At 47.7% G+C, this 24,446-nt stretch overlaps 2 protein-coding genes across 5 annotated transcripts in view; one reads left to right on the plus strand and one right to left on the minus strand.

Moving 5' to 3' along the window:
* The window catches only part of CYB5D2 (cytochrome b5 domain containing 2), a 38,661-nt gene that overhangs the window by 11,550 nt on the left and 2,665 nt on the right, over window positions 1-24,446 (plus strand). The window contains exon 4 of one of the 2 annotated variants that reach the window (XM_080681365.1): window positions 26-1,354. The exons of the other annotated variant lie outside the window; for it this stretch is intronic. Coding sequence (XP_080537491.1) covers window positions 26-242 — 217 coding nt within the window. The 3' untranslated portion in view covers window positions 243-1,354. Of the gene's footprint in view, window positions 1-25; window positions 1,355-24,446 lie in introns of those variants that run through there. 2 annotated transcript variants of the gene reach the window in all.
* ANKFY1 (ankyrin repeat and FYVE domain containing 1) overlaps window positions 5,751-24,446 on the minus strand; it is an 81,585-nt gene continuing 62,889 nt past the window's right edge. For all 3 annotated transcript variants that reach the window (XM_080681363.1, XM_080681361.1, XM_080681362.1), the window contains exons 15-25: window positions 22,931-23,099; window positions 21,975-22,093; window positions 20,763-20,919; window positions 19,381-19,581; window positions 17,738-17,914; window positions 14,586-14,733; window positions 14,036-14,126; window positions 13,610-13,734; window positions 11,845-11,991; window positions 10,240-10,330; window positions 5,751-9,700 (exon numbers count right to left, since the gene is read on the minus strand). In XM_080681363.1, coding sequence (XP_080537489.1) covers window positions 9,568-9,700; window positions 10,240-10,330; window positions 11,845-11,991; window positions 13,610-13,734; window positions 14,036-14,126; window positions 14,586-14,733; window positions 17,738-17,914; window positions 19,381-19,581; window positions 20,763-20,919; window positions 21,975-22,093; window positions 22,931-23,099 — 1,558 coding nt within the window. In that variant the 3' untranslated portion in view covers window positions 5,751-9,567. The remainder of the gene's footprint in view (window positions 9,701-10,239; window positions 10,331-11,844; window positions 11,992-13,609; window positions 13,735-14,035; window positions 14,127-14,585; window positions 14,734-17,737; window positions 17,915-19,380; window positions 19,582-20,762; window positions 20,920-21,974; window positions 22,094-22,930; window positions 23,100-24,446) is intronic.

The following is a 24,446-nucleotide window of genomic DNA, read 5'->3' on the forward strand; positions in this document are numbered from 1 at the left end:
TAAGTCCCTCTCCTTCTATCTTCAGTGGAGGCGTGAGCAGAGACTGGACTGGTGTCCCCAGGAAGCTGTACAAGCCAGGTGCCAAGGAGCCCCACTGTGTGTGTGTGAGAACAACCGGTCCCCCTAGTGACCTAGCACTGGACAACCCTACACACAGAGATCGTGGGGACTTGGACCACCCCAACTTGGAGGAATATACCGGCTGCCCAGCCCTGGCCATTACATGCTCTTTCCCACTCTAAGCTGGTGCCCTATCTGTTGATAACCCACAGAGAAGCCTAATGAGCCCTGACTCACGTGCACTAGGATGGCTCCTGACATCGAACAAGAGGCCCTGGAAGGACTCTGGCCTCTGCAAATGTGGCCCATGGCCCTCACCATGGGCTCACCATTCTGGTGACCGAGGCCAGGGCTGGGCAACTCGCCTAGTACTGGTCAGCCCATTTTTGCCACTATTCCCCTAGATCTACTTGCCATCCTCCTTCAGAGCCCTCAAATATTAATGAACTCAAATATGACCAACTCAAAACTAACTGGACAGACAAGCAAAGGGCTCTAAGCTCCAATCCTTCCCACGGGCACCCAGGCTGCCAGATCAGCTGCTGGTCTGGTCAGGGGCACTGGTAAAAAGGCACTACATCACTCTCTTACAACTCAGAAACAAGAGTATACCTCCAGAAAAGGCCAAAAATGAATGAATAAATAAATAAGAACGGCACCAACATACGCTCTTCCAGGTTTCCCGATGGCTAAACTTGTTACCCCTGACTTTTATAACCTTTCTTTTCTTTCTTTTTTTGTTAATACTCAACCGAGGATATTTTTAGGGAGAGTAGAAGAGAGAGGGAAAGACAGAAACGTTGATGTGAAACACATTGACTAGTTGCCTCTGCACGAGCCCTGACTGGGAAGGAGCCTGCAACAAAGGTACGAGCCTTGACCAGAATCGAACCCAGGACCCTTTGGTCCGCAGGTCAATGCTCTTATCTACTGAGCCAAACCGTCTAGGGCAGTGGTCGGCAAACCGTGGCTTCCAAGCCACATGCGGCTCTTTGGCCCGTTGAGTGTGGCTCTTCCACAAAATACCACGTGCGGGCGTGCACGTACAGTGTGATTGAAACTTCGTGGCCCATGCGCAGAAGTCGGTTTTCGGCTCTCAAAAGAAATTTCAATCGTTGTACTGTTGATATTTGGCTCTCTTGACTAATGAGTTTGCCGACCACTGGTCTAGGGCTGTAACCTTTCTTATATGTGACTCCTCTTCCCTAATTTACAACAAAAAGCCGCATTGAGTTGATACCAGCTGGGCCAATACAGTCAGGGGTGACAATAAAAAAGAGTAGACTAATTCTGGAAATTGGAAAAGCTTTTGCTTATATAGATGCAGCAAATCCAGATGCCTCTTTAAATTGAAAGCAAGGATATTGTTTCTATTTCAAAACTTAAGGTGTGGTGTGTTTTCAGAGGGAGAATTCTGCGTTTTTGGCGAAAGGTAGTTTCAGATCTCTAACAAGATAACTGGCTAGCACATCAGAGTTTGCGCAAGGCTGCAAATGCCAATACAAACAGCCTCAATTTGACGGTGTCTGGGCTTGCAGCTCTTCCAGTGGGTTGTGTGCCATGCCAGCGCGGCCAGGTTCGGTGAGCCTGAGAGGGGGCGGTGAAGGATTTAGAAAAGACAGACAAGAAGAAAGCTGGGTTTGGGTGGGACGCTGCCCTCTCTTATGGAGACACAGCGCCATGGCCTGCAAGCCGTCTTAATTTTATAGCCAGTTTCCACGAGGCAAAGTAAGGGCGTGGTTACAACCTTCTCGTGGGTTTCGAATCTACTCAATTACATGCACCTGATCAAGCTTTGTTTACTTGCTGCACCTCCCACAGCCCATATCACAGCCATGTGGGACCACAGGTTCGGACCATAGGTTCAAGCTTAAAACCATAGCCTTTGGCTATAATTGTGCTGGGACTTACAGGTGGCTTTTGCCACAAGAGGATCATGCCCTCTCATTAGTCCCAGGCTTGAACCTATCCAAACGCTGTAGCCGCTCTCCACAGGTTGTGTCCAAGGTCACTGTAATCTACACTTGACATATTTCATACCCATTACTCCTGAATTCTTTTTTTTTTTTTTAAAGAAATAGTTTTGTTTTTTTTTTAAATATATTTTATTGATTTTTAACAGAGAGGAAGAGAGAGGGATAGAGAGTTAGAAACATCGATGAGAGAGAGACATCGATCAGCTGCCTCCTGCACGCCCCCTACTGGGGATGTGCCCGCAACCCAGGTACATGCCCTTGACCGGAATCGAACCTGGGACCCTTGAGTCCGCAGGCTGACGCTCTATCCACTGAGCCAAACCGGTTTCGGCTACTCCTGGATTCTTAACGTTGAGTAGACAGGGGCAAGGAGTGTTTCTACCTCATAGATAAGGCAATAAAGCCTGGTGTATTAGACATGGTTTCTCCTCATCTGAGCCTTCATCTCCACTCCTTTCCCAGACCCCTCAACTCTTTTTTTAAAAAATGGTTTTATTGATTTGAGAGGGAGACAGAGATAGAAACATCGATGAGAAATTAACATTGATAGCTGCCTCCTGCACGCCCCCTACCGGGGATTGAGTCCGAAACTTGGGCATGTGCCCTGACCAGGAATTGAACTAGTGACCTCTTGGTTCATGGGTCAACCACTGAGCCACACCAGCTGGACTCAACTCTTATTTTAAACATCCTCTATTCTTCTTCCTTTCTTTCGTTTATAATTAATCTCACTAAATAGCTTTCCAGATTCACTGACTAGCAAATGGAGGCTGCCTCCCCAACAAGGGCAGTCTCATGGTTCACTGCCCTTGTGGCCACACCTGCTCTTTACACCGGACTCTGCTCTTGACTCATTTCCCACCCCAGGATCTTCTTCACCTGCCTTTCCTGTACCTTTAACCTGTTCCTGCCTAAGTCCGTAATAGCACACTCTTCTGTAGCCCTTATCTATTCCTGTCGTAGATAAGCCTCTGAAAAAGCTCCTCAGCCCCCATTCGCCTGGCTTCTGCCCTTCCCTGATCAACAGCAGGATAAATTCAGCGTTGCTATGACTCATGGCCCCGTTCCTTAAAAGCCGCCTCTCCTCCATGAACCCCTTCCCTCTAGCCCTTCTCACTCCTTGGATCTAGTCCAGATGCCTTTCCTGAGCAATTCTGTAGGCACCTCAACTCATTTCTGGCATTCAATCTTCATCTCCCTCAGCCTCTCCCCACACTCCCACCGCCCCCTCCACTCACTGCAGTGTGCCTACAATGCCTTCTACCTGGAATGATACCTCTTCCTCTGCTCAATTTGTCCACTTCTTATCTCTTCAAAATTCAGCTCAGTCAGCACCTCTTGGAAGCCTTCATTAACCCTTGGCCCACCAGTTGGCTTTAGATGCACCTTCCTCCAGGTTCCCACAACACAGGTTCCATGTGTTCTCAGATAACAAATGTGTTCTGTAACCATGATTTCCTATCAGTCTCTCACTCTGGACTGCAGGCTGAGAACAGGGACCAAGGGCTGCCGTGTTCTGTACCCCTATATCCACAGTACCTAGAGCACATGGTACGTGTGCAGGTAGCTCATTTTGGAGATGAGGCAGCCAAGGTCCAAAAATTTCATAAGGGCACAAAGCAGTGGAGCCAAGCCTAGGACTCAAGGTTCTCGTCCTGACTTGGCTATTTTCACTCCGGCAGTTTGGCATGTCAGTGCCCTCCCTGGAGCAGGAGCAGAGAGCTGAGATTAGGACCTTCCTTGCTCTGCATTCCATTCAGCCCCTGAGGCATCTCAACTCCAAGCTAACTGGGAACTAGTCACTGCCACTGCTCTGGTCGTCCTTAGTCATTCAACAAATATTTGCCAAGCACCTGTGCCACGGAGTGGAGGATGGGAGGAAAGCCAGGCTCCTGGCCTCAAGGAGTTTACAGTATAGCAGAAATGCACGGATAGTGGCAGTGGGATCTTCAAAGGATTCAGCAAGAGCAGGTTGTCATTTTAATGGTCTGAAGGGCTTAGCCATGGGAGGTGAGTGGTTACTGGAAATGCCTCTCCCTTCTCTCTCCAGAGGTGGTCCCAGGCAAACTTAGGGAGGAGGAAGGAGTCCCTCTGATGAAAACCACAGAAAGTTCAGCTCAGGCAATTAAGACCTGCTGGCAGAGGGAAATGGAGAAGAAAACTAATACACGTTGGGCAACTATGCTGGGCAGGAAACTATCTGTTCTCATTTAACCTCTAGGCCAGCCCAGAGAGGGCCTCATTTTATGGACCAGAAAAGAGGCATCAATCTGCCCCCACCGGCTAACAGTTAACAGCAGTCATGGGGTGGCAGAGCCGAGTGAGTGTTTAACCAAGTCGCTCCCTCTGCCACTGGGCAGTGTTAAAGCAAAGGTGGGGCAACTGCCCCCAACATGCTGAAGGAAATGTAACATCTGCCTTTGAATTGAGATACCAGTTTTCTATAAACACAGAATTGAAGAGCCCAGCCTTTTTGGTCACAGCTTTGCCACTGCATGACTGTACTGCAAAGGGAACCATATCAGACCATCACCCCATCCCTTGCTTGCTTAGCTCCAGGACAAGCTGTGATCTGATAGATCCTCACAGACATGCTGGGGCCTGTCTCTGTCCAGAAGTCTGCAGTGTCCCTCAAGATTACTCTGGGCTGAACCCCTACCCTCGAGAGCACCTCCTACTGCCAGAGCCCCCAAATTCCTGCAAGTAGGCAGCAGACATTGCTCCCATCAGCCCTCACTGCAGGGTACTCTCGGTGTGCACGGTACTCTCGGTGTGCACGCCAGCTCTACTTGCATGAGAGGAAGGACACTACTGATCATCTTCCTCCAGGCAACTTATAAGCGAAAAAGTACCTTGGTCACTTCCCTTTTATAGGTCCAGACACCAAGGCGCAGCACTTAAGGCATTTATTTGCCCAATACTGTCAGCTGACAAAGCAGAACTAAAGCCAGTGCTCTTACCTGGCTGGACAAAAATGGGGGAAAGGGGATGCATACCTGGTTCCTGTTCGTATTCACATAGTATGACCAGTGTTCACCTCAAGGGCGGCTAGTAGGGTTACTTGCGAGCACTTAACAGTTCCTATTAACTGTCAGAAAAGCCACCAGAGGATGAGGTATCTCACCACAGGTGGTCCAAAATAAGGGTAAGCAAAATGGGAGACAGGTAAAGAAAGGGAGAACATTAGTTCAAGGGAGTGTGAGGCCCTGTGAGTGACTAGATTTGTACAGTTCCTACAGGGTGCTGCAGGTCACTAGGTTTAATATGCAAGGCCTAACCCTTGCTTAGTATTCCATGAAACAAGTGTCAGTCCTCCCCTCCGCTCAGGACCAGCAGAAACCTCGCCATAGGTGGATCCTCTTGAGTTACTGCTCCTGAGTAATGGAGCCAGGGGGAATTTCCAGTCCCTTGGAGAACGCCAGTGGGGTCGGGTGATGGAGGCTGCAGCTGTGACCACACACATTGCCAAGGGCTGAAGCTGGACCAAGAGCACAGTAAATCCAGGCAGCTGGTCATTAGGCCTAAAATAGCTACTTTTTGACTGCCTTCAACAATGTGTTTCTGAAAAGTGCTAGAAATCAGTTTCCTAGAGGGTAACTGTTAAAGAAATTTATTCACATGTCAGTTTAAAAAATGTGTTTGTTTTTAATGCTTATTGGTACTTAGGCATTAAAAGTAACTACAAATGTCTTATTAAAGTTTCCACTTTAAATGCACAATTTACCTCATTTTATTATAAGGAATTGTTACAGAAAATGCAAGTATCAATATTTGAAAAATACATTCCATACATGGACTCCAAAGAAACAATGCTGATAAGCGCCATGGTCTGATATGATGCCATCACCCCACACTGAACAGCACCCCAACGGCTTGAAAGACAAGGTGATCAACCCAAATGTGTGGCTGCAGTTTCTGCCCAGTTACTGCCCTCTCCCTTGGTAACAGCCAACTCTACACATTTGCCAAGGACAAGCCATTAGTCAAGCAGTCCACCAACTTGAGACTTCCTAGGTACAGAAAACCAATGTTGTCAATTGTAACAGGTTAATACATTATTTATGCCACACAAAAAAAGGAAACATACAGGCAATGATCTTCCAAAAAATGTCTTTAAGGCATCTATGATTACTTCTGGGAATTTAATAAGTGTTTAGTAATATCTTATCAAATGATCAGTTCTTCACTCAGTTTCTCCCACAAAAGGACAATGTGGCTTCCAAACCTTTTTGGAAGTTGTTTCCTCTCTGCCGCCCCCTCTCCCCAGCTGGGAGAGGAGCTTTGCTGCTTCAGATTAGGAGGGGCTGGGCTTGCAGTGTCCAGATCTTCCAGGCTCGTCCTGAGAGAAGCAATCCCAGGTCCTGGAAGAAAGCTTGTTGCAGGAGCTCCTTCACAGTTTCCACCTGTGAACTCCAAGTGGGTCTGTTCGTGGGAGTTATATTTAACTGCTCAGGCTGTTACCTGGGGGATTATTTTGCCTTTCATGTCTAAACATTACATAGTTCAACTATGTTCTTTTTCTCCAGATTAAAGAAACCTACCTGGAGATCAAGGCTCTCTCTCCCCTCCCAAGACTTTCCCTCCACTTCATGCCTATAGATAAGATTAGCACAATACAGTTCAATACAGCAGATGGAGACATGAGTTGGGAGTGGTGGGGATCCCACAAGCACGCTGAGTTCCATGCAGGGACCCCATTCAGGGAGAAGAGTGAGGAAGCTGAACAGGGCGGTCAGAAATGACTCAGGGCTCTGAGGTAGAGGACTAACAGTCACAGGGACCCCACTCTTGGAGAGAACATGGCAGGAGAACTGAGCAATCTAATCCAGCCTCGACTAAATGGGTAGTTGGGGTTGACAGTGCACAGGCAACAAACTCCAGATGGAACACATGTTCTAATACATCATTCAATGAGATACCACTAAAAACATAACTGAAAATTAAAAAGTCCTACGTGTAGGCACTTAAGTTTGTGCGAAATTTCTGTCTTAGAGGATCATAGCAAATTAGTTTAGGCATTGGATTCCTATATAGCACATGGTTTGTACCTTCGTCTTTAAAAACAACTGTTAAGAACACACTGTATAATAAATCTGGTGATGAGCAAGAGGCAGTTAAAAAGCTAAGTCAGCAGAACAATGTTGATTGATGCAGCAAATTATACCTCAGTAAAGTTTATTCCTGTTCTACTCATTTACAATTGGCAACTTTCTAAATGAATAAAATTTAATTTTTGCTACTAGTATTTAAGTTTCTAATTAAATTTAACAGGAACAGCCAGGGAGTTCTGTAGCCAAGTCTTATCATCTTGGAGAGCACAAAGGAGACTGAGAGGGGTCAAGTCCCAGCCAGGCAGTGAATGGGACAGGCCCACCAGGCAGCCGCCACTCAAGGGATCTGCAGAGCAGAGCCCAGTGACTGCTGGCATGGTCAGGGAGATGTCCTAGTCTGGGGAAAGGTGCTTTTCCTAGGCCTGCAAGACTGCCAATGCGGAACTCACAAAATGTTCCCGACTCGCGGCTGCTCAGTACCATAGCTATCCCTAGACTCAACATATTCTAAACATGATTTTAAGTGCAATTAGAGGCAATATTGTTATTGAAATGGGTATGGCAGGGCAGGGGAAGGACAGTCAGCCTCATCCCTGACTGAATTCCCATCCTCCTCTCTCCACCATGAATGTTAAAACAAGTAAAAAGGACCAACCACCTCAATTCATACCTGGAGCATAACTATCTTACTTGACAATTAAAGAATCAAGCCAACTGCGCCCACCTCCTTGTGGCCCTCTCAGGCCACAGAAGATGGAAACTGACCACATGCCTCACATGATCACATGTTTGCCAACACTTGTTTTTCTATAAAAATTCTATATGAAACATGTCACAGACTTTTAGTCCCCAACTCTTCTAATTTTTCTTTTAAACATTGTGCACAAGCTCATATTAACATAGAAAGCATATATATCTTATAAATCACAGAAATATTAAAAAAAAGTAGCACTCTGGTTTATCAGCTCATCTTACACACACATTTAGGTAATCGAATGTATAAATCTACAGCAACATAGAGGACATACCACTATCCAAAACAAACAAGCAGGCTGTTGCAAAAAATATTTAGTCCCTTTACACATATATCCACACTTCATTAATGCAAAAAAATGTAGTGGTTATTAAATGTCTGAAAAATCAGTATGTATGACTGAGATTGTTAATCTCTGAGTGTAACTGTGTAACACATATTGTTCATCTCAGAGTTGTCTTTTTTTTTTTAAGCAGTGGTAAAAGTTTCTCTCTAAATGTGTACTTTTTAAAAAACTGGCCAAACCCTGAAAAGATGTTTAACACCTCAGGGTTAATATATGTAAAGCAGAGACTAAGGCCCAATAAGCTCTGGCCCAATTCAGCACTCAAGCCAGAGCCTTCCAAAACCAGGTCACATGTTTGGCCAGGGCCTTCAGCTGCGGGCTTTTATGGGGCAGGGTAAGCTACACAGAACTGGGACCTGGGACCAACAGCATTCACAGCATAACTAGGGGCAGTTTCAGCAAGAAGCACTCATGTCAAGGAGATGGGACATTACACCTGAGGCTGGAGATCCCCTTTCATCCCCTGGCCTGTGTGACTCTTGCTCCAAATGATGCTCTGCAGGAGTTTCCCTTTAAGACTTAGTGTGTGAGCAGAGGTCCAGTCAAAGCTGATCATTAGAATCACTGATGCATGGGTGTATTTTTAGAATATGGATTTTAAAATTGGAATCACCAATAATGCAGCTATATAAAAAGTGCAGCACAATAAAAGTGCATTTCCTCCACCAATACAGTGAGGACTCCACAGACAGGACACAGCAAGATGAGAGAGGAGGTGGCTGCCAGGAGGTGCCGAGCCCAAACTGCACTGCTGACACCCGAGTAGTATGAATACTGGTAAAGCTTTCAGCTGTTAAGGCCACGGTTTCTCAGCTCTCATTTTGAACCCTGTTTAGAAATATTTCACCTTTTTAAAAAGGGGTAGCTCACTATAAATACAGCTTAGCTTTATAAAAAAAAAAAAAAAAGACTTCGGGGCAAGAGGATCCTATATAATCTTTATGAAAACACTGTGCAGGAACGTCCAAAGCCACTTACCCTGGAGTAAAGCCAGTGCTCCTGGAGCAGCCGACCCGTTAGTCGCCCAGGCAGGAAGACTTCATGAGCGCTCTGAGATGGACACTAGGCTACTGGGTGGGAGAATGGTTCTTGAAGTGTTCTAGTATGCTGCTAGCAGAATGGGGTCTAATTCCTATCACATTTACCACTTAGGCTTGTGGCCTGGCCCAATTAGACACCTAGTGAACTCGATCACAGTCACACGGACAATCATACAGAGTCACCTGAAATGGGATCTATCACACATGGTCCTTAACTGTTTGTTCCAGTCTATTGCCGCAGGAAGACGCCGGCCAGCTCCTGCTCTGGGGGTCAGCCTGGTGAGCAGAGCAGCTGCTGGGAAGAGACTGGGGAGGCGGCCCGGACCCTCCTGGGGGCTCACTAAGAGACCCCGCCCAGAGTCAGTACATCAAAGCAAATGTTGCAAACTCGCACAGGCTTGTTCAGATCAAACTTTATAATGGGAATCTCCTTGGTCGAACATTTATGGCAGAGAAGACGTCCGCAGTGACGACTGTGGAAGCAAAGAAAGGAAGTGTGAGGAGGGTACTGAGGAGCAGGGGACAGCCACACTGCCAGCCAAATTCTACCAAAGCACTTTCGTCCATGAAAACAAACTTCCAGCCAATCGTTAAGTTACAGTGATTCTGGAGAACTGGAGAAGGCTTTCTTTAAAGATCAAGAGAGACTCAGCAACAAACAGCCAAAGAACCAACTCGTTGTCTTGGAAATAGCCCCTCATTCTTGGGAAGCACACCTTCCAGGAGGCAGTAACTTGGCTCAGCTCTGCCACAGCAGAGAGCCTGGCAAAGGCGACACAGGCCTGGCAGGCTCCCTGGAACCTGTGAGCCCAGCACGCAGCAGGAAAGACACCAGTCTGAATGCCCTGCCCTCCCTGTATCATACTGGTGTGCAGTCCTGCCCTTACATCCCTCCTTTGGGTCAAGTTTTGCCCAGGAGAGTACAGGGCCCTGGCAAGGTCATGGCTTATGGAAAAAGGTAGAAGCAGTGACAACAGCAGAAGTCCCCTCACTTCTCTGGTCAGGGTCTCACCAGTGATGTTTGCGAGTCGTGACTCCGAACTTGGCAGTGCACTCGTAGCAGTTGGAGCCGTCACACCAGGGCGGCTCCTTGGACAGCATATCTGTAATACAGGCAGGAGACACTCCTGTCAGACAGCGACTGTGCCAGGCAAGACGCGGAGCTCCAGAAGGAGCAGGGAAACAGTGCACAACACACTGCAGAGCGACATGAGGGACGAAGGAGCAACACACTCTAACTGGGTCAGGGAGCCTTCACAGAGGAGAATATGGAGAACCAGCACCACCAGGCAGGCTGGAGTGTAAGGCACAGTGAGGAGAGAGCAGAGACCACAGCTAGAAACACCGGCAGGGACCACATGGTAAGGGGAACAGGGAGGAGGAGATCAAGACAAGAGAAACTGAGTGCGAAGGATCTGTAGAGTTGGTGAGTGAACAGCAGCAGGGGGTGAGGGGAGGCAGGGAGCAGGAAGGAGACAGATGAGGGATTCGGTCTTGGGTTTGCAGAGGCCGTGGAGATTTGGGTTGGGGGTTATCAGTGTAGATAATAGCAACAATCATGAGTATTCATTTAGTGATCACTAGCTGTATGCCAGGCTCTGCCTGAGGGCTTTGTACACAGTAGATGGAGTACACAGGGAGGAGGCAGCACACGAATCACTCATTATCAAGCACCTCTACATGCCAGCACTGCATTAGGCTACTATTCTGAGCTCTTAAAAGGCCGACCAAGTGCATGCAAACAGTAGACCAGGCATCATAGAAACACAGCTTTAGCACTGGCTCTGCTACAAATCAGCTTTGTGACCTTGGGTAAATCACTTACATCAAAATTGATAGCTACTAAACATTTCTTTTTAAAATATATATATATTTTTTATTGATTTCAGAGAGGAAGGGAAAGGGAGAAATATCAATGATGAGAAAGAATCATTGATCAGTTGCCTCCTGCATGCCCCCTACTGGGAATTGAGCCAGCAACCTGGGCATGTGCCCTGACCGGGCATCGAACCCTGACCTCCTGGTTCATAAGTCGCTGTTCAACCACTGAGCCATGCCAGCCGGGCTACTAAGTATTTCTGAGCTCATTTCTCTGCCCATACCATGGGGCTAATAACCCTGTGCTGTGTCCATTGTGGGTGATGACAGCATTGTGATTCTCTCTGCCTCATCAATGGGGATGAGCAAATATGGAATAATCAAGAGTGAAGAGATCCTCTTCACAGAAGGAAACAGAAACAGAGAATGGAGAGTGAGTGGGGCTAAAGCAGAAGCTACTCTGAAGGAGGCAAAGTCTGAATCAGCCGAAGGATGAAGGTGTTGATGAGCAGCCAGGACCCAAGGGAAGGGGACCTGCCTGGAGCTTAGGGAGCTCTAGTAGCAGCAAGGGGAGTGGGAAACCAACAGGGGCCCCAAGGCGAGCACTGAAAAGAGACTAATAGTGACCCTCCCACCATGGCCCAAAGGCCCTTCATGGCATTCACACAAAAAAGTCCTGTACGGTGCCCGGAATGGCTAGCTCAGGAACAAGTCATTAGAATGCACAGATCCCCAATACATCTCGAGAGTCAGTACTGCACTGTGCTCGCAGGCCAAGGGCAGGAAGTAGGCCACTCACCTAACAGTCTGAACAGGAGTTGCTTGGTGGCAACCTGGTAGTTGAAAATGTTGACTCCTTGGTTATTATTCACCCCGAGGCGAGCCCCAGATCGGACAATGGCACGGCACAAGTTGGCATTCCCCTTCATGTATGCTAGAAGCAGCACTGGAAAACAAAACACAGTAGGGCTACTTCCCAAAGGGCTGGCAGAGGGCAGCTGAGGGTAGGACAGCCCCATGGGTACAGAGGAGCCCTGTGGCTAGTGAGACCTTCACCGAGGACCCGGTCCTGAGCCAGGGGACACCAGCGCAGCTCCAGCTCCAGGGACATTCCCTTGCCCATTTGGAGCTTCGGCTGTGAGAACTAAAGGGGGTCAGACACTGAAGGAAAAGCACACACTGTCTCCGCCGCCTTCCCCTGGCAGGAAACACCAGGAGGACAAAGCTCTTTCACACAGTGTAACTAAATCTAAAGACCTGTGAGGCGTGTACACAGGCAGGAAAACGTCCGTGTGGGCAACATATTCCAGAAAGTTCTTTCCCCCCTGGAGCCCTTCTTCTGTGCAGGCGCAGGCCCAGTGGGAACCAGGCTTTAGCCCGGCCTTCCTGCTGGCCCTTTTTACTAACAATTACAGCTAACAGTAGCTCCCCTTTGCTTACCTTTCCAGACACTTAAATTTTTTCACTTAATTCTCTAAATAACCCAGTCAGATAGGGTTTTTATTTCAAATGAAGAAATGGGCCTAGAGAACTTGCAAAGTTTACCCAGAATCACCTGCTGGAATAGGACAGCGAGGTATCTTAGCCAGGCCTGCTGTGCACTTCAAGGCCTGCCGGCCTGTTTCCTGCTCCTGAAAGATGGTGCTCCCTGGAGCAGGTGCTGTGCCCAGCAGCTCACGCCCAGGCCTGGCTCCTCGGAAGCTCGGGCTCACTGACGGCTTAAAAACCACGCTGTGGATCAAGACCAAGAACTCTCCCCAAGGCCAAGGACTGATGACAAGATATTTGGTCCCGTGGTAAGGTTCAGGACACCCCTTGGTGATGCATCACTGCCAACACCATGGAGGCGCTGTCTGGCCTGAGGGCAATGAATGGGGCACAGCAGCAGGAAGTGCTCAGAGAGCCCTGCACTGGGAAGGAGAAATTTGGGTTTCGTCTTTGTTTCCTTACTTGAAAAAATGGGGACACACTATATGTACTGCTTACCTTATAGGATTATTGTGGGTGTTCAACAAGAAAAATGAATGTCAAAGCATATATATATTTTTAAAAACTATGAAAGCTACACAAATTAATATAGCGATTGCTCGTAGCTAGAGCAACACCATGAGAGGCCTATTTTTAAACCCCCTCAATAAGACATCAGCCCTTATCTGTATATAACTTGCTGCTTTCCCAAAGCATGTCAACACATGTCTAACCCACTTCCTCCTTCTGAAGCATCTGTGAGGTGCTTATATTTTATTTCTCTCCTGGCATCTGGGAGCTTGGGTAGGGCCCTCACTGCCCAGATAAGAGGTACATGAGGGCAACAAAAACAGGTGGGTGGGCCTGCTTGGACAAGGGTATGGCTGAGGAGCACTGGATAGCAGATACACATCATGTGCTGTGCCTAAAGCCAGACACTGCCAAATCCAAGGCAGAGGTCTGTGACAAATGCTCAGAGCCCAGCAGGAGTGCACGGGGCTAAAAGCAATTATACAGCAACATGTGTGCCTGGGCTCTTATTGTTCTAGGAAGCAAGGAATACAGGAGACAGGACACACAAACAGCTCATTACATACCCGTGTTTCCTTCTGCATCCGGTTTATCGAGAGGATACTCAGGCATGCACTCTAAGAAGAGATCAAAGATGGCGGCTGCATTCTCTTTGCCATATTGTCCCAAAATGTGCAGTGGCGACTGGCCTCTGACAAAACAAGTTGAAGAGTTAGGTATGTATCTGCCACCGCCATCATCCAGAAAAGAAATGGAATTTTCTGAACTCTATGATGCTGGACAAATCAAAAGACACGTAATAGATCATAAAAGTTTTTCTAAAAAGTATTCTTCAAAAAGAAAAATTCCAGGGTACCAAAGCCTGGTCCAGTGCCTCAGTGGCCGGTTCTGCAGCGTGGGTGGGGCTAACGCGAGGCACCAGTGACCACCAGCTTCAAGGGGCAGCCAAGCATGTGGCGCACTGGCCTCTGCTCTGGACCACGCACACTCACCTTAGATTAAAGGCTTCGGCATCCACGGTGCACTCAGTCAGGAGGACCCGGATGTTGTTGAGCCGACCGTGCATGACAGCGAGATGAAGAGCTAGGGAATAGAGCCTCTTACTGTGCAAGCCGAGAAGCACACACAGGAAATCTTGACTGCTCCTCACCCTCACAAACCTTGCTCTAAAAGGAACGCAGACAGAGCAGCCGTGGTCCACTCATATCCTTTCCAGTCTTCACCACCCAAGAATGAGCCATAAATACAACCTTACGAGACTTTGCTTTCTGCTTCCACAGTTACCCAAAAATGAGATTTAATGGTTTCATAAGAAGCCACTTTTGGCTTCAGGGGTTACCATTCAGATCGTAGGCTGCCCAGAGCCTGGACAGTGGCATGATGGATGCCCGGCTCAGAGCCTACCCTGCCATGCTCTGCTCCTATGACAGCCAGCCTCCCTGAGGGGGAGCAGACCCAAGAGTGCAGTGCACCTCCACCCCTAGAATGGAGGGATTGCTTACGGCACTCAGCACTGGACAAAGGGGAATGACTGGGAATTACCATTATTTCCATTCTCATCCACAGCAGCAAAGTCCACTCCATTCTCCAAGAGGACCGAGCAGATGGTGGGCAAGTCCTGCTGGGCAGCGAGATGGAGGGCGGTCTGGCGGTGCTTAGTTAATTCATTCACTTTGGCTCCTGCAAGAAGCTGTTGAAGTTGATTACATGAGCAGCCTCTTTGCCACAACCAACCAAGGTCCCACTTAAGGGGGCCAAGCCTGCCTGACTCTGACATCCACGGAGTCTATCCTGCTAGCAAAGCTGGGAGCATAGGGCCTCACAAACACTCCTGGCATAAGCCAGCAAAACTTGCCCCAAGGACAAACCAACAATCATCAAAATGTTAAAAAGGCATTCCTTAGGACACAGACATTTCTACTTGTAAACATCAGTATATAAAATTACACAAGACTGCAATGGATGTTCACTATTAAGGATGTCCATTATTTAGAAAAGTGAAACCAGACTGCAAAAAGGATTTAGTTATGAAAATGACAATATAGCCTGGCTGGCATGGCTCAGTGGTTGAGTGTTGACCTACAAACCAGGAGGTCACAGTACGATTCCCGGTCAGGGCACATGCCCAGGTTGTGGGTCCAGTGTATGGGGTGCAGGAGGCAGCCAATCAATGATTCTCTCTCATCATTGATGTTTCTATATCTCCCTCTCTGAAATCAATAAAAAAAATATATTTTTTAAAATAAATAAAGTATTGCAATATTGAAATAAAAAAGTCAAATTAGGAGACAGTATGATAGTATTATTCATTTGGGGAGAGAGAGAGAGAAATATATATTCATTCACACATAAACACAGAAACTGAAGGTGTTTAAAAACATATATACCAAACTCGGAGGAAGAGGTGAGGGTGCAAGAGAGATACTTTTTGCTTTATATCCTTATATGCTTTAAGTTTTTCACAATAAGCATGCACTATTTTTTCTTGAGAGGAGAAGGGAGAGGGAGGGAAGGAGGGAAGAAAGAGAGACATCAATGTGAGAGAGAGGAACATTGATGGGTTACCTCCTGACCTGGGATTGAATCCAAACCCTGGGTATGTGCCCTGACTGGGAATAGAACCCACAACCCTTTGGTGCATGGACAACGCTCCAACCAACTGAGCCAAACTGGGCCAGGGATAGCATGTACTACTTTTATATTATTTTTTAAAAGAAAGACCATAACAGAATCAAAGGCAGGAAGGACCTTTAAATAATATCTGTTAGTTTAGATTGAAATTCCATCACAATCCACTTTCTGACAAAGTTTCACAGACAGTTGCTATTAACAGAAAAGAAATCTGCAGTTTGCAGTCAGAGCCGTTTGCTCCCTTGAAGGCTGAGGCACCTAGTTCCTGTCTGTGTGCAGGCGCTCTGCCTCTGGGAAACTCCTGGCACTGGTTAGCTGCTCTGCTTCTCACCCTGACTTTCCAGTCCCAGGCAAACCAGCTTCTGGGCTTTGAGTCATTCATAGGTCCAGATAGGACATAGCACAGAGGGGTATTCATGGTCACAAGTGCTAGGGATCACAGCTATTCCTAGGTTGGTTAACTGGGGGAGGGGGAGAGTTTGGGTAAAGGCTTTATGCAATGCGAATAGGTCCTAACATTAAGCTGTACCAATTCACAAAGGACTGGATGGTCACTGCAAGATCCACTATTCCTACTCCTATCACTGCGAGCTCAGGACTTGGTAAGGCAGAGGCATGACCTTGGTGAAGGGACCCTCCAACCTCCCTAGGCTCTCAGTGTGGCAGGCAGACTGATGAAATGCTCCCCTATATTCACTGCAGCATTATTTACAATAGCTAACATACAGAGACAACCTACGTGTCCATCAATGGGTGAATGGGTAAAGAAGATATGGTGTGCATGTATATACAACGTATGTATACAGTGTATGTACACACACATATAATGTGTATATATAGACTATATAGATATACAACATATACACACACAATGGAATTCTATTCAGCCATTAAAACAGAATGATCCTGGCCAATGTTGCTCAGTGATTGAGCATCGACCTATGAACAAGGGGGTCATGGTTCGATTCTGGGTCAGGACAGGTGCCTGGGTTGTGGGCTCAATCTCCAGGGGGTGTTCAGGAGGCAGCCAAACAATGATTCTCTCTCATCATTGATAATTCCATTTCTCTCTCCCTCTCCCTTCTTCTCTGATACCAATAAAAACATATTTTCTAAAAAAAATTTACAAAAACAACAAAACCAGAATGAAATCTTGCCATTTGTGACAACTTGGATGAACACTGAGGGCATTATGCTATGTGAATTAAGTCAGTGAGAGAAAGACAAGTATCATTATGATCTCACTTATATGTGGAATTAAAAAAAAAAAAAAAAAAAAAAAGCCCCAAGCTCACAGACACAGAGAATAGATTTTGGTAGTTGGCAGAGGACGTGGTAGGCAAAATGGGTGAAGGGAGTCAAAAGGTACAAACTTACAGTTATAAAATAAGTAAGTCACGGGATGTCATGCATAGCATGGTGATTATAGTTACTAATACTGTTGTATATTTGAAAATTGCAAAGAGTAATTCTTAAAAGACCTAATCACAAACAAAAAAAATTTTTGTGACTATATATGGTGACAGATGTTAGATTTATTGTGGTGGTCATTTTACAAATATCGAATCAGTATGTTACATACCTGAAACTAATGTATATATTAATTATACCTCACTTAAAAAGAAAGAGAGTGAGAGAGCAAGAGAGGGGGGGAAGGAGGGAAGGAGGGAGGGAGGGAGGGGGAGGGGGGAGGGAGGGAGAGAGAGAAAGAGAGAGAGAGAGAGCGAGCGAGCGCGCGCGCAAACGCGTGCACCGGAAAGCGCCAGCTGAGCGCCTGACACAGAGCAGGCGACCAGAAGGGGATCTCCTTACCTTAGATGCTCCCACCACCTCTGCCACCTAAATCCTGCTTTCCCTCACAGCCTCACTCAGTACCTGCCTGCCCAAGCAGCCCACTGGGACTTAGGATATGCTAACACACCTGCTTCCCTGGCACATGGCTTACTCCCCAAACGTGCACTGGCCTTTCACAGTAACTGGAAAACACCTATGATGAGAGATTTGCACACACTCTACCACATGCTTTGTCTTCATGTTTCATGTAATGTTTCGGCGACACTTACCAAATTGCGAACGATAATCTCTGAGCCTGCTTGGACAGCAAGGTGCAAAGGGGTCAACTTGGAAGCATCCTGGACTCTGGAATTCACATTAGCCTGGACGCTGATCAGGAACAGGACACTTTCAATATCAGAGTTCTGAACTGCCACATGAAGAAAATTCCGGCCCTTGTTATCCACCTGAGGCAAGAAGTAGGAACCAAAATATGAGTGGGCTCCCCCATGCAAGAGTGGCTCCTCGAGCACCTGCGGGCTGCTCTGACCACTGGAGAAGTCATGGTATATCCTTCCCTCAGTTCCAGGAAGGCCCCACCCCAAACAGACCACTGGACGTATCTGTGCACATGCCCGTGTGTGCATGGTCATCTTCGCGGGCAGGGAAAGGCAGCCACTGCACTGGCCCAGCTGTGCTAGTGCCCTTGCACAGCAGGAGCTAGACTTGGAAAGCCAAGAAACAGACAACCTGAAGTACCAGAAAAGGAAGGCACCAACACACTGCAATATCACGGAAAGACAAGGGTAGAGATTAACTTTGGGAGCCCCTTGCTTTGGCTAAAACAGGCACCCAGCATCCTAGCACCACAGCAACAATGCCAGCCTGACTCCAAACAGTCAAACAAATCTTCAGAAACTTTCAGAAAGTTTCCTCTTTTATAGAGCTACGGGATGACCGTACATATTGGGGAGGCAGCCAACAGAGTAACGCAGACTTTGCTTCACGATGTAAAGCAGACAAAAGCTCACTCAAATCAAACTACAGAGAGTCCTGCAGTTTTCAGAGCTGTCACATCAGTATGAGTGCTCAGTGAGAAGTGAGGGAGACTCCGACACGCTGCACACACACCACAGTCCCTAACACATTTCCACAGTGTAGCCGGTGTCACAGCAATGTACCTGCAAAGGGCTCTGATCAACAGTACCAGTTTCACATCAGACTGGGAAGAAACGTGTCCATTCTTGCACATTTTACATAGGTGAGCAATGGCGAGGTTACACCTGCACGAAGCAGCTACACTTAGGGAAATGCTAAAGACACACGACGTATAGAAGTCTGAACATCAAGCAACAGTCTTCAACTATCTTAGATTGTTGCAAGGTCCCAAGTTTCCATCTACCTTCATAAATGGCTACTCAACATCTCGGCAGTATCCTAAGTGCTCAACAGAGACTCTAACAAACCTGTCCCAGCTCCCACCTCAGATCAGTTGCTGTGGTCATTTCCCACCCAATCTGCGGTTTCAGGTCAACAGTTCACCATCCAGAAAGAACAGGACAACTGAGCCTGCTAAGCAGAATGATAACAACTTAACTCCTCTAAAATACGCAGAAAGTTGCCACAAATCACACCAAAAGCTCAAGTTCAATTTCAATCTCTTAAATATATTCATTACTAGGGCAATTAAACAACCAAGCAAAGGCAAGTGACCTCAGTTGCACATGAGATACCATTATGTGGCGGACACACAGGGCAGAACAGTCTAACCTCATCCCGCACTAACCAGGTTTTAAGAAAGGGGAGTATAATTTCAAAACAATGTCTTTACATAGAAGAGACCTATACAACTGGAGACATATGTTAAGTCTCCATGGAACAGGCTCTGCCCTGCTTGGGACACCGTAGAGAATGCTGGGTGCTGGTCACTCACCTGCTCTGCAGCCCCAGACTCGCGTTTCAGGATGGCCTCGGCCGCCTTGTTGTTCTTGTAAGTCATGGCGCAGGCAAAAGGGGTCAGCCCTTGTCTGTCTCGGACATTCAAGTGGATGTCAGGGTGAGAAATCAACAGCTGAATGATGACACTATGTTGGTTGCTGATGGCCACGTGGACAGGTGTTCTTCCTTCTGCATCCTACGGGGATAAGGCACAGATTTCAATCTTAAAATGAACAATAAAACTCAGGGAAAATATAAAGGGGGATAACTTTTAAACCAAATTTGGTTCTCAGAATCAATACTGCCACCCTGTGTTTGAAATCAGCTCTGAGGCCAAGCAGAGATGACTAAAAGCCACTCCCCATCCCCTGTCCCAGAGACCTAGGGGCACACACACACTTGTTTACAAGCTCTGCAGTCAACTTCACCTCCAAGTTACACCCTCCTCCTCTGACTGACTACAGGGCCGCCCACGTCAATGTTCATAGGCTAGAGTGCCGAAAAGCATCAAGAACCATGACTCGGGCCAAAACCGGTTTGGCTCGGTGGATAGAGCGTCGGCTTGCGGACTGAAGGTCCCAGGTTCGATCCCGGTTAAGGGAATGTACCTTGGTTGCGGGCACATCCCCAGTGTGGGGGGGTGGGGGGGGTGCAGGAGGCAGTTGATCAATGTTTCTAACTCTCTATCCCTCTCCCTTCCTCTCTGTAAAAAAAAAAAAATATCAATAAAATACATTAAAAAAAAAAAAAAGAACCATGACTCGGGGATGCTCAGTTCAGGTACTGGAACATTTTACTGAACACTGTCCAGATGCTCCTCAACTTACAATGGCGCTACATCCCAACAAACCTATTGTAAGTGAAATATCTTTTAAGTCGAAAATGCATTTACCACACCCAACCTACAGACCATAACTTAGCCTCACCTGCCTTAAATGTGCTCAGAACACTTACATTAGCTTACAACTGGGCAAAAATAATCTAACACAATCTCATGTAATTGACTAAATTATGCATATCACTTTTGTACCATCATAGAGTTGAAAAATCATTAAGTCAACCATCATGAGTTGGGGACTGTCTGTATGCAGCCTGGGAGTAGAACTAATTCTCAATGGAAATCTTTAGCCAGGATAGGAGGCTAAGCCAAGTTTAAGGATCAAGGCACAAAGAAGAAAAGCCTCAACGTGAAATCATTAAAGTGACTAGGCAGGCTGTCAGACACAGAGAGTCACTTCATCTGTCTGCAGCTTAGCCCCATTTGTGGTAAAGCAGACCCGGGACTGAGAATCTACAAGACCCCTTTGCCAAAAGAGGAGCTTTTCCCTAATTCTGAGGTTACCAACACTCCCCCTGGAGAAGAGAAACTCTCCATACCTGTGCATTTACATTGGCACCAAACTCCAGAAGACACTGAACCGTCTCTTCCAGTCCCCAGGAGGCTGCCAAATGCAAGGGGGTCTGCCCGTCTCTGGCCTCTTCCTCGCCTTCTCCATTAGCACCAGGCTGTCTGGGACTGTTCACATCGCAGCCACTGAAGAGAAGGGGGAAATGAAAGGAAGGCTCCAAGTGCCCAGCCTCCAGGCATGCAGATAAGCACCCAGCAGCAGCCCTGTCCAATCCAACAAAAAGCTCTGCGCCAGGATTGCTGGCCTTGGCCTTGGCCTCAAATGTCAGTGTCTGGGTCCCCCTCCCACAGGTTCTTCTGTAACTGGTCTTGGGGACAGCCTGGGCAGCAGAACTCTACATCCCAAGGGGAGCTACATGCACTTCAAGTTTGAGAACCACTACTCTATAGGTTTCCTGCACGACTTGCCTCCCACACAGCCTGTACTAAGAAGCTATGAAGCCTGTTATGGCTCATGTATCTTTGGGGGGGTCCTGCAGAGGCCATCTGGTCTCTTACCCCCTAGCCCAGTGGTCCGCAAACTGCGGCTCACGAGCCACATGCGGCTCTTTGGCCCCTTGAGTGTGGCTCTTCCACAAAATACCACGGCCTGGGCGAGTCTATTTTGAAGAAGTGGCGTTAGAAGAAGTTTAAGTTTAAAAAATTTGGCTCTCAAAAGAAATTTCAATCGTTGTACTGTTGATATTTGGCTCTGTTGACTAATGAGTTTGCCGACCACTGCCATACCCTCCTGGCTGCATTGTGCAAACTGGCCTGATTTGACTATGGGCAGCCTGCAGGAGGCTGACAGCAGATTCTTTGATCTGGGCACTCAAGGTCCTTTCCTCACAAATGAGTCACATCTCTTGGCTGACTTAACTTGACAGTGACCCTCTGATAGCCTTAATTAGGAGAGTCCAGCCAACAAGACTGTAGCCAATACTCTTGCTCCGTGGTCAGCAAACTGCGGCTCGTGAGCCACATGCGGCTCTTTGGCCCCTTGAGTGTGGCTCTTCCACAAAATACCACAGCCTGGGCGAGTCTATTTTGAAGTGGCGTTAGAAGAAGTTTAAAAAATTTGGCTCTCAAAAGAAATTTCAATCGTTGTACTGTTGATGTTTGGCTCTGTTGACTGATGAGTTTGCCGACCACTGGTCTTGCTGAATAAAAAAGATTTGAGGAGATACTTAGGCTTCTCAGACCTGCGAATAAGGAAGCAGGTGGTGGACTCATTGTTTTCGTCGATGGCTCTGTGCAGGAGTGTCTGAAGGCACCCACTAGGTCCTGGGCCCCAGCATGTGGCATCACAGCCGTGTCTGACCTGCAGAAAAACACGTTACTCACACACTGCCTGGAAAAGGTCAACATTTTTATTAGCATCTTGGAGCTCTATGCACATCATTAGATTCATTTTTCAGGCAAGACACGGTTGATAATTAACTGATAACGATTTTTATCTGAATCATTCATTAGATTTACAAACAATGATTAAAATCTGCTCTGTGCAAATGTGTACAAGTCCTTGAAGTGATGTGTTTAGGAAATATGAGAGATATGTTTAATTGGTGCCCTCTTGAGCTGTGTTCTAGAAGGAACAGAAAACACACACAAGAAATAGAAAGCACACACACACACACACACACACACACACACACACACACACACACACGAGCCCCCAGTAACACCTACCTGTAATTCACAGGTAAAGTCAGTAATGACTGGGTAAAGCCCCCAGGTGCAAATGCCTTACTGTCACATTTCAGGCTCTTCAAAAAGCTAAATAACTTCCAGAGTTACCTCCCAGATCTGCTTTGGGGGCCTACCTTCTGAACAAGGGAGACAAAATTGAGATTTGGGAATGTGTCACTCTGGTGACAGCCAGGGTAGCCCACATCAAATTAACCCACCTCAGAGCAGATTCCTGAGGAAACCCTTGCTTCTTGGCAGTTTTCTTGATAAAAGCAGCCTAAAAAATGGGTCATCCAAGACCATGCTGAACTGCAAGCTTCTCTAGTGTGATTTTCTAGTGCTCGTCCTTGGCTCAGTTTGTTACCTGGCAGATCTCTTGCTCCTTATGGCCACTATGTAGGTACCAAATCCATCTCTAACACAAAATATCCCCATGTGTAAACAGAGGCTAAAGTTGAGTTTGACTCACCAGAGTCGATGCGATGTCCTCCAGATTATTTGCCAGCGCGAGCCACAACGGGGGATTCCCCTTCTCATCCGGCACAGACATGTCAGCTCCTCGGGTGCATATGGCATCCACTACAAGCGGGAGCTGATTTTTGATGGCCAGCTGAAGGGCTGTCTCCCCATCCTGAGTCCTGCTAGGACATGCACACCAAAACCAGCATTTGTAGTGAAAGCCAAACAAGAAAGGGTGTCCTTCTAGGCATTCCAGAGGCCTGAATCCATTGTATCCCTTAAACTAATTCATTCACATTCATTAATATCCTTTCAGATAAATATAACCTGTCAATAGTTCTGTCCCAGATCTTTTAAAAAATATAGCCATGCCATCCTATGTCACAGAAAAGATAATGGACCAACATTCCAGGGTGTTGAAATCTTAAGGGCGTACAGCTGCTTTTAACAGCATCTCAAAACAATCAAAGTTTAACTGTATATATTTCCCCTTCAAGCCTTTCTGACAGCTCATTTACTGGAATGTTCTTTATTATAACTGAAACTAGTGGCTTAGTGCACAAAATTCGTGCACATTAAAAGGGGATTAATTAGAGGAAATAATTTAATATTGCTATTTGCCCTTTCTCTATAATAGAAGTGTCAGAGATGAAAGAAAATTAGTAAAATGTATATGAAAACCTTCCTCCTGTCAGAGTCTGGGGCACACCATGGGACCCAGAGTCAAGTCCCCGCCCACCCAAATGTCCCTCAAAATCGCGTGAGACCCAGACCCGGCCGGCCCTCCCCCACTCACTGGGTTAGATCCAGACCTGACTAGTCCCACCCTTGTCAAGCCCTGCCGGGCAGGAAACGTAGCCTGAGGTCCACCAGCCCAGACCGGGGTGGGTGGGCGTGCCTTGAGGTCCCCCGTCAAGCCCCACCAGGTGTGGGACATGGCCTGAGGTCCCCCGTCAAGCCCTGCCAGGCGGGGGGGGGGGGGGGGGGGGGGGGGGGGGGCGGGGAAGGCGCGGCCTCATGTCCCCTGGCCCGGCACTGGGAGTGGGGAACAGCCTCAGGTCCCCTGTCAAGCCCCACTGGCAGGGGGGTGCAGCCTCAGGTCCCTGGGTAAAGCCCCCAGGTGCAATGCCTTGCACCTGGGGGCTTTACCCTGGGGGGGGGGGTGCAGCCCAAGTTCCCCCGACCCAACACTGGGGGTGCACCTTGAGGTCCCCTGTCAAGCCCCGCCAGGCAGGGAGGCGCAGTCTCAGGTCCCCTGGCTCGGTGCTGGGGCAGGGGTGCAACCTGAGGTCCCCCGGCAGGGTGCCTGGGTGGGGGGGCGCGGGCTGAAGTCTCCTGTCAAGCCCCAACTGGTGGTGGGGCGTGGCCTGAGGTCCCCCGGCCTGGCGCTGGGGCAGCAGCCTGAGGTCCCCTAGCCCAGCACCAGGATGGGAAGTGCACCTTGAGGTCCCGTCAAGCCCTGCAAAGGTGGCCTGAGGTCCCCTATCAAGCCCTGCTGGCCTGAGGTCCCGTCAAGCCCTACTGGG

This window comes from Plecotus auritus (assembly GCF_963455305.1).
Source record: "Plecotus auritus genome assembly, chromosome: 7".
In the NCBI taxonomy this organism is placed as follows: Eukaryota; Metazoa; Chordata; class Mammalia; order Chiroptera; family Vespertilionidae; genus Plecotus; species Plecotus auritus.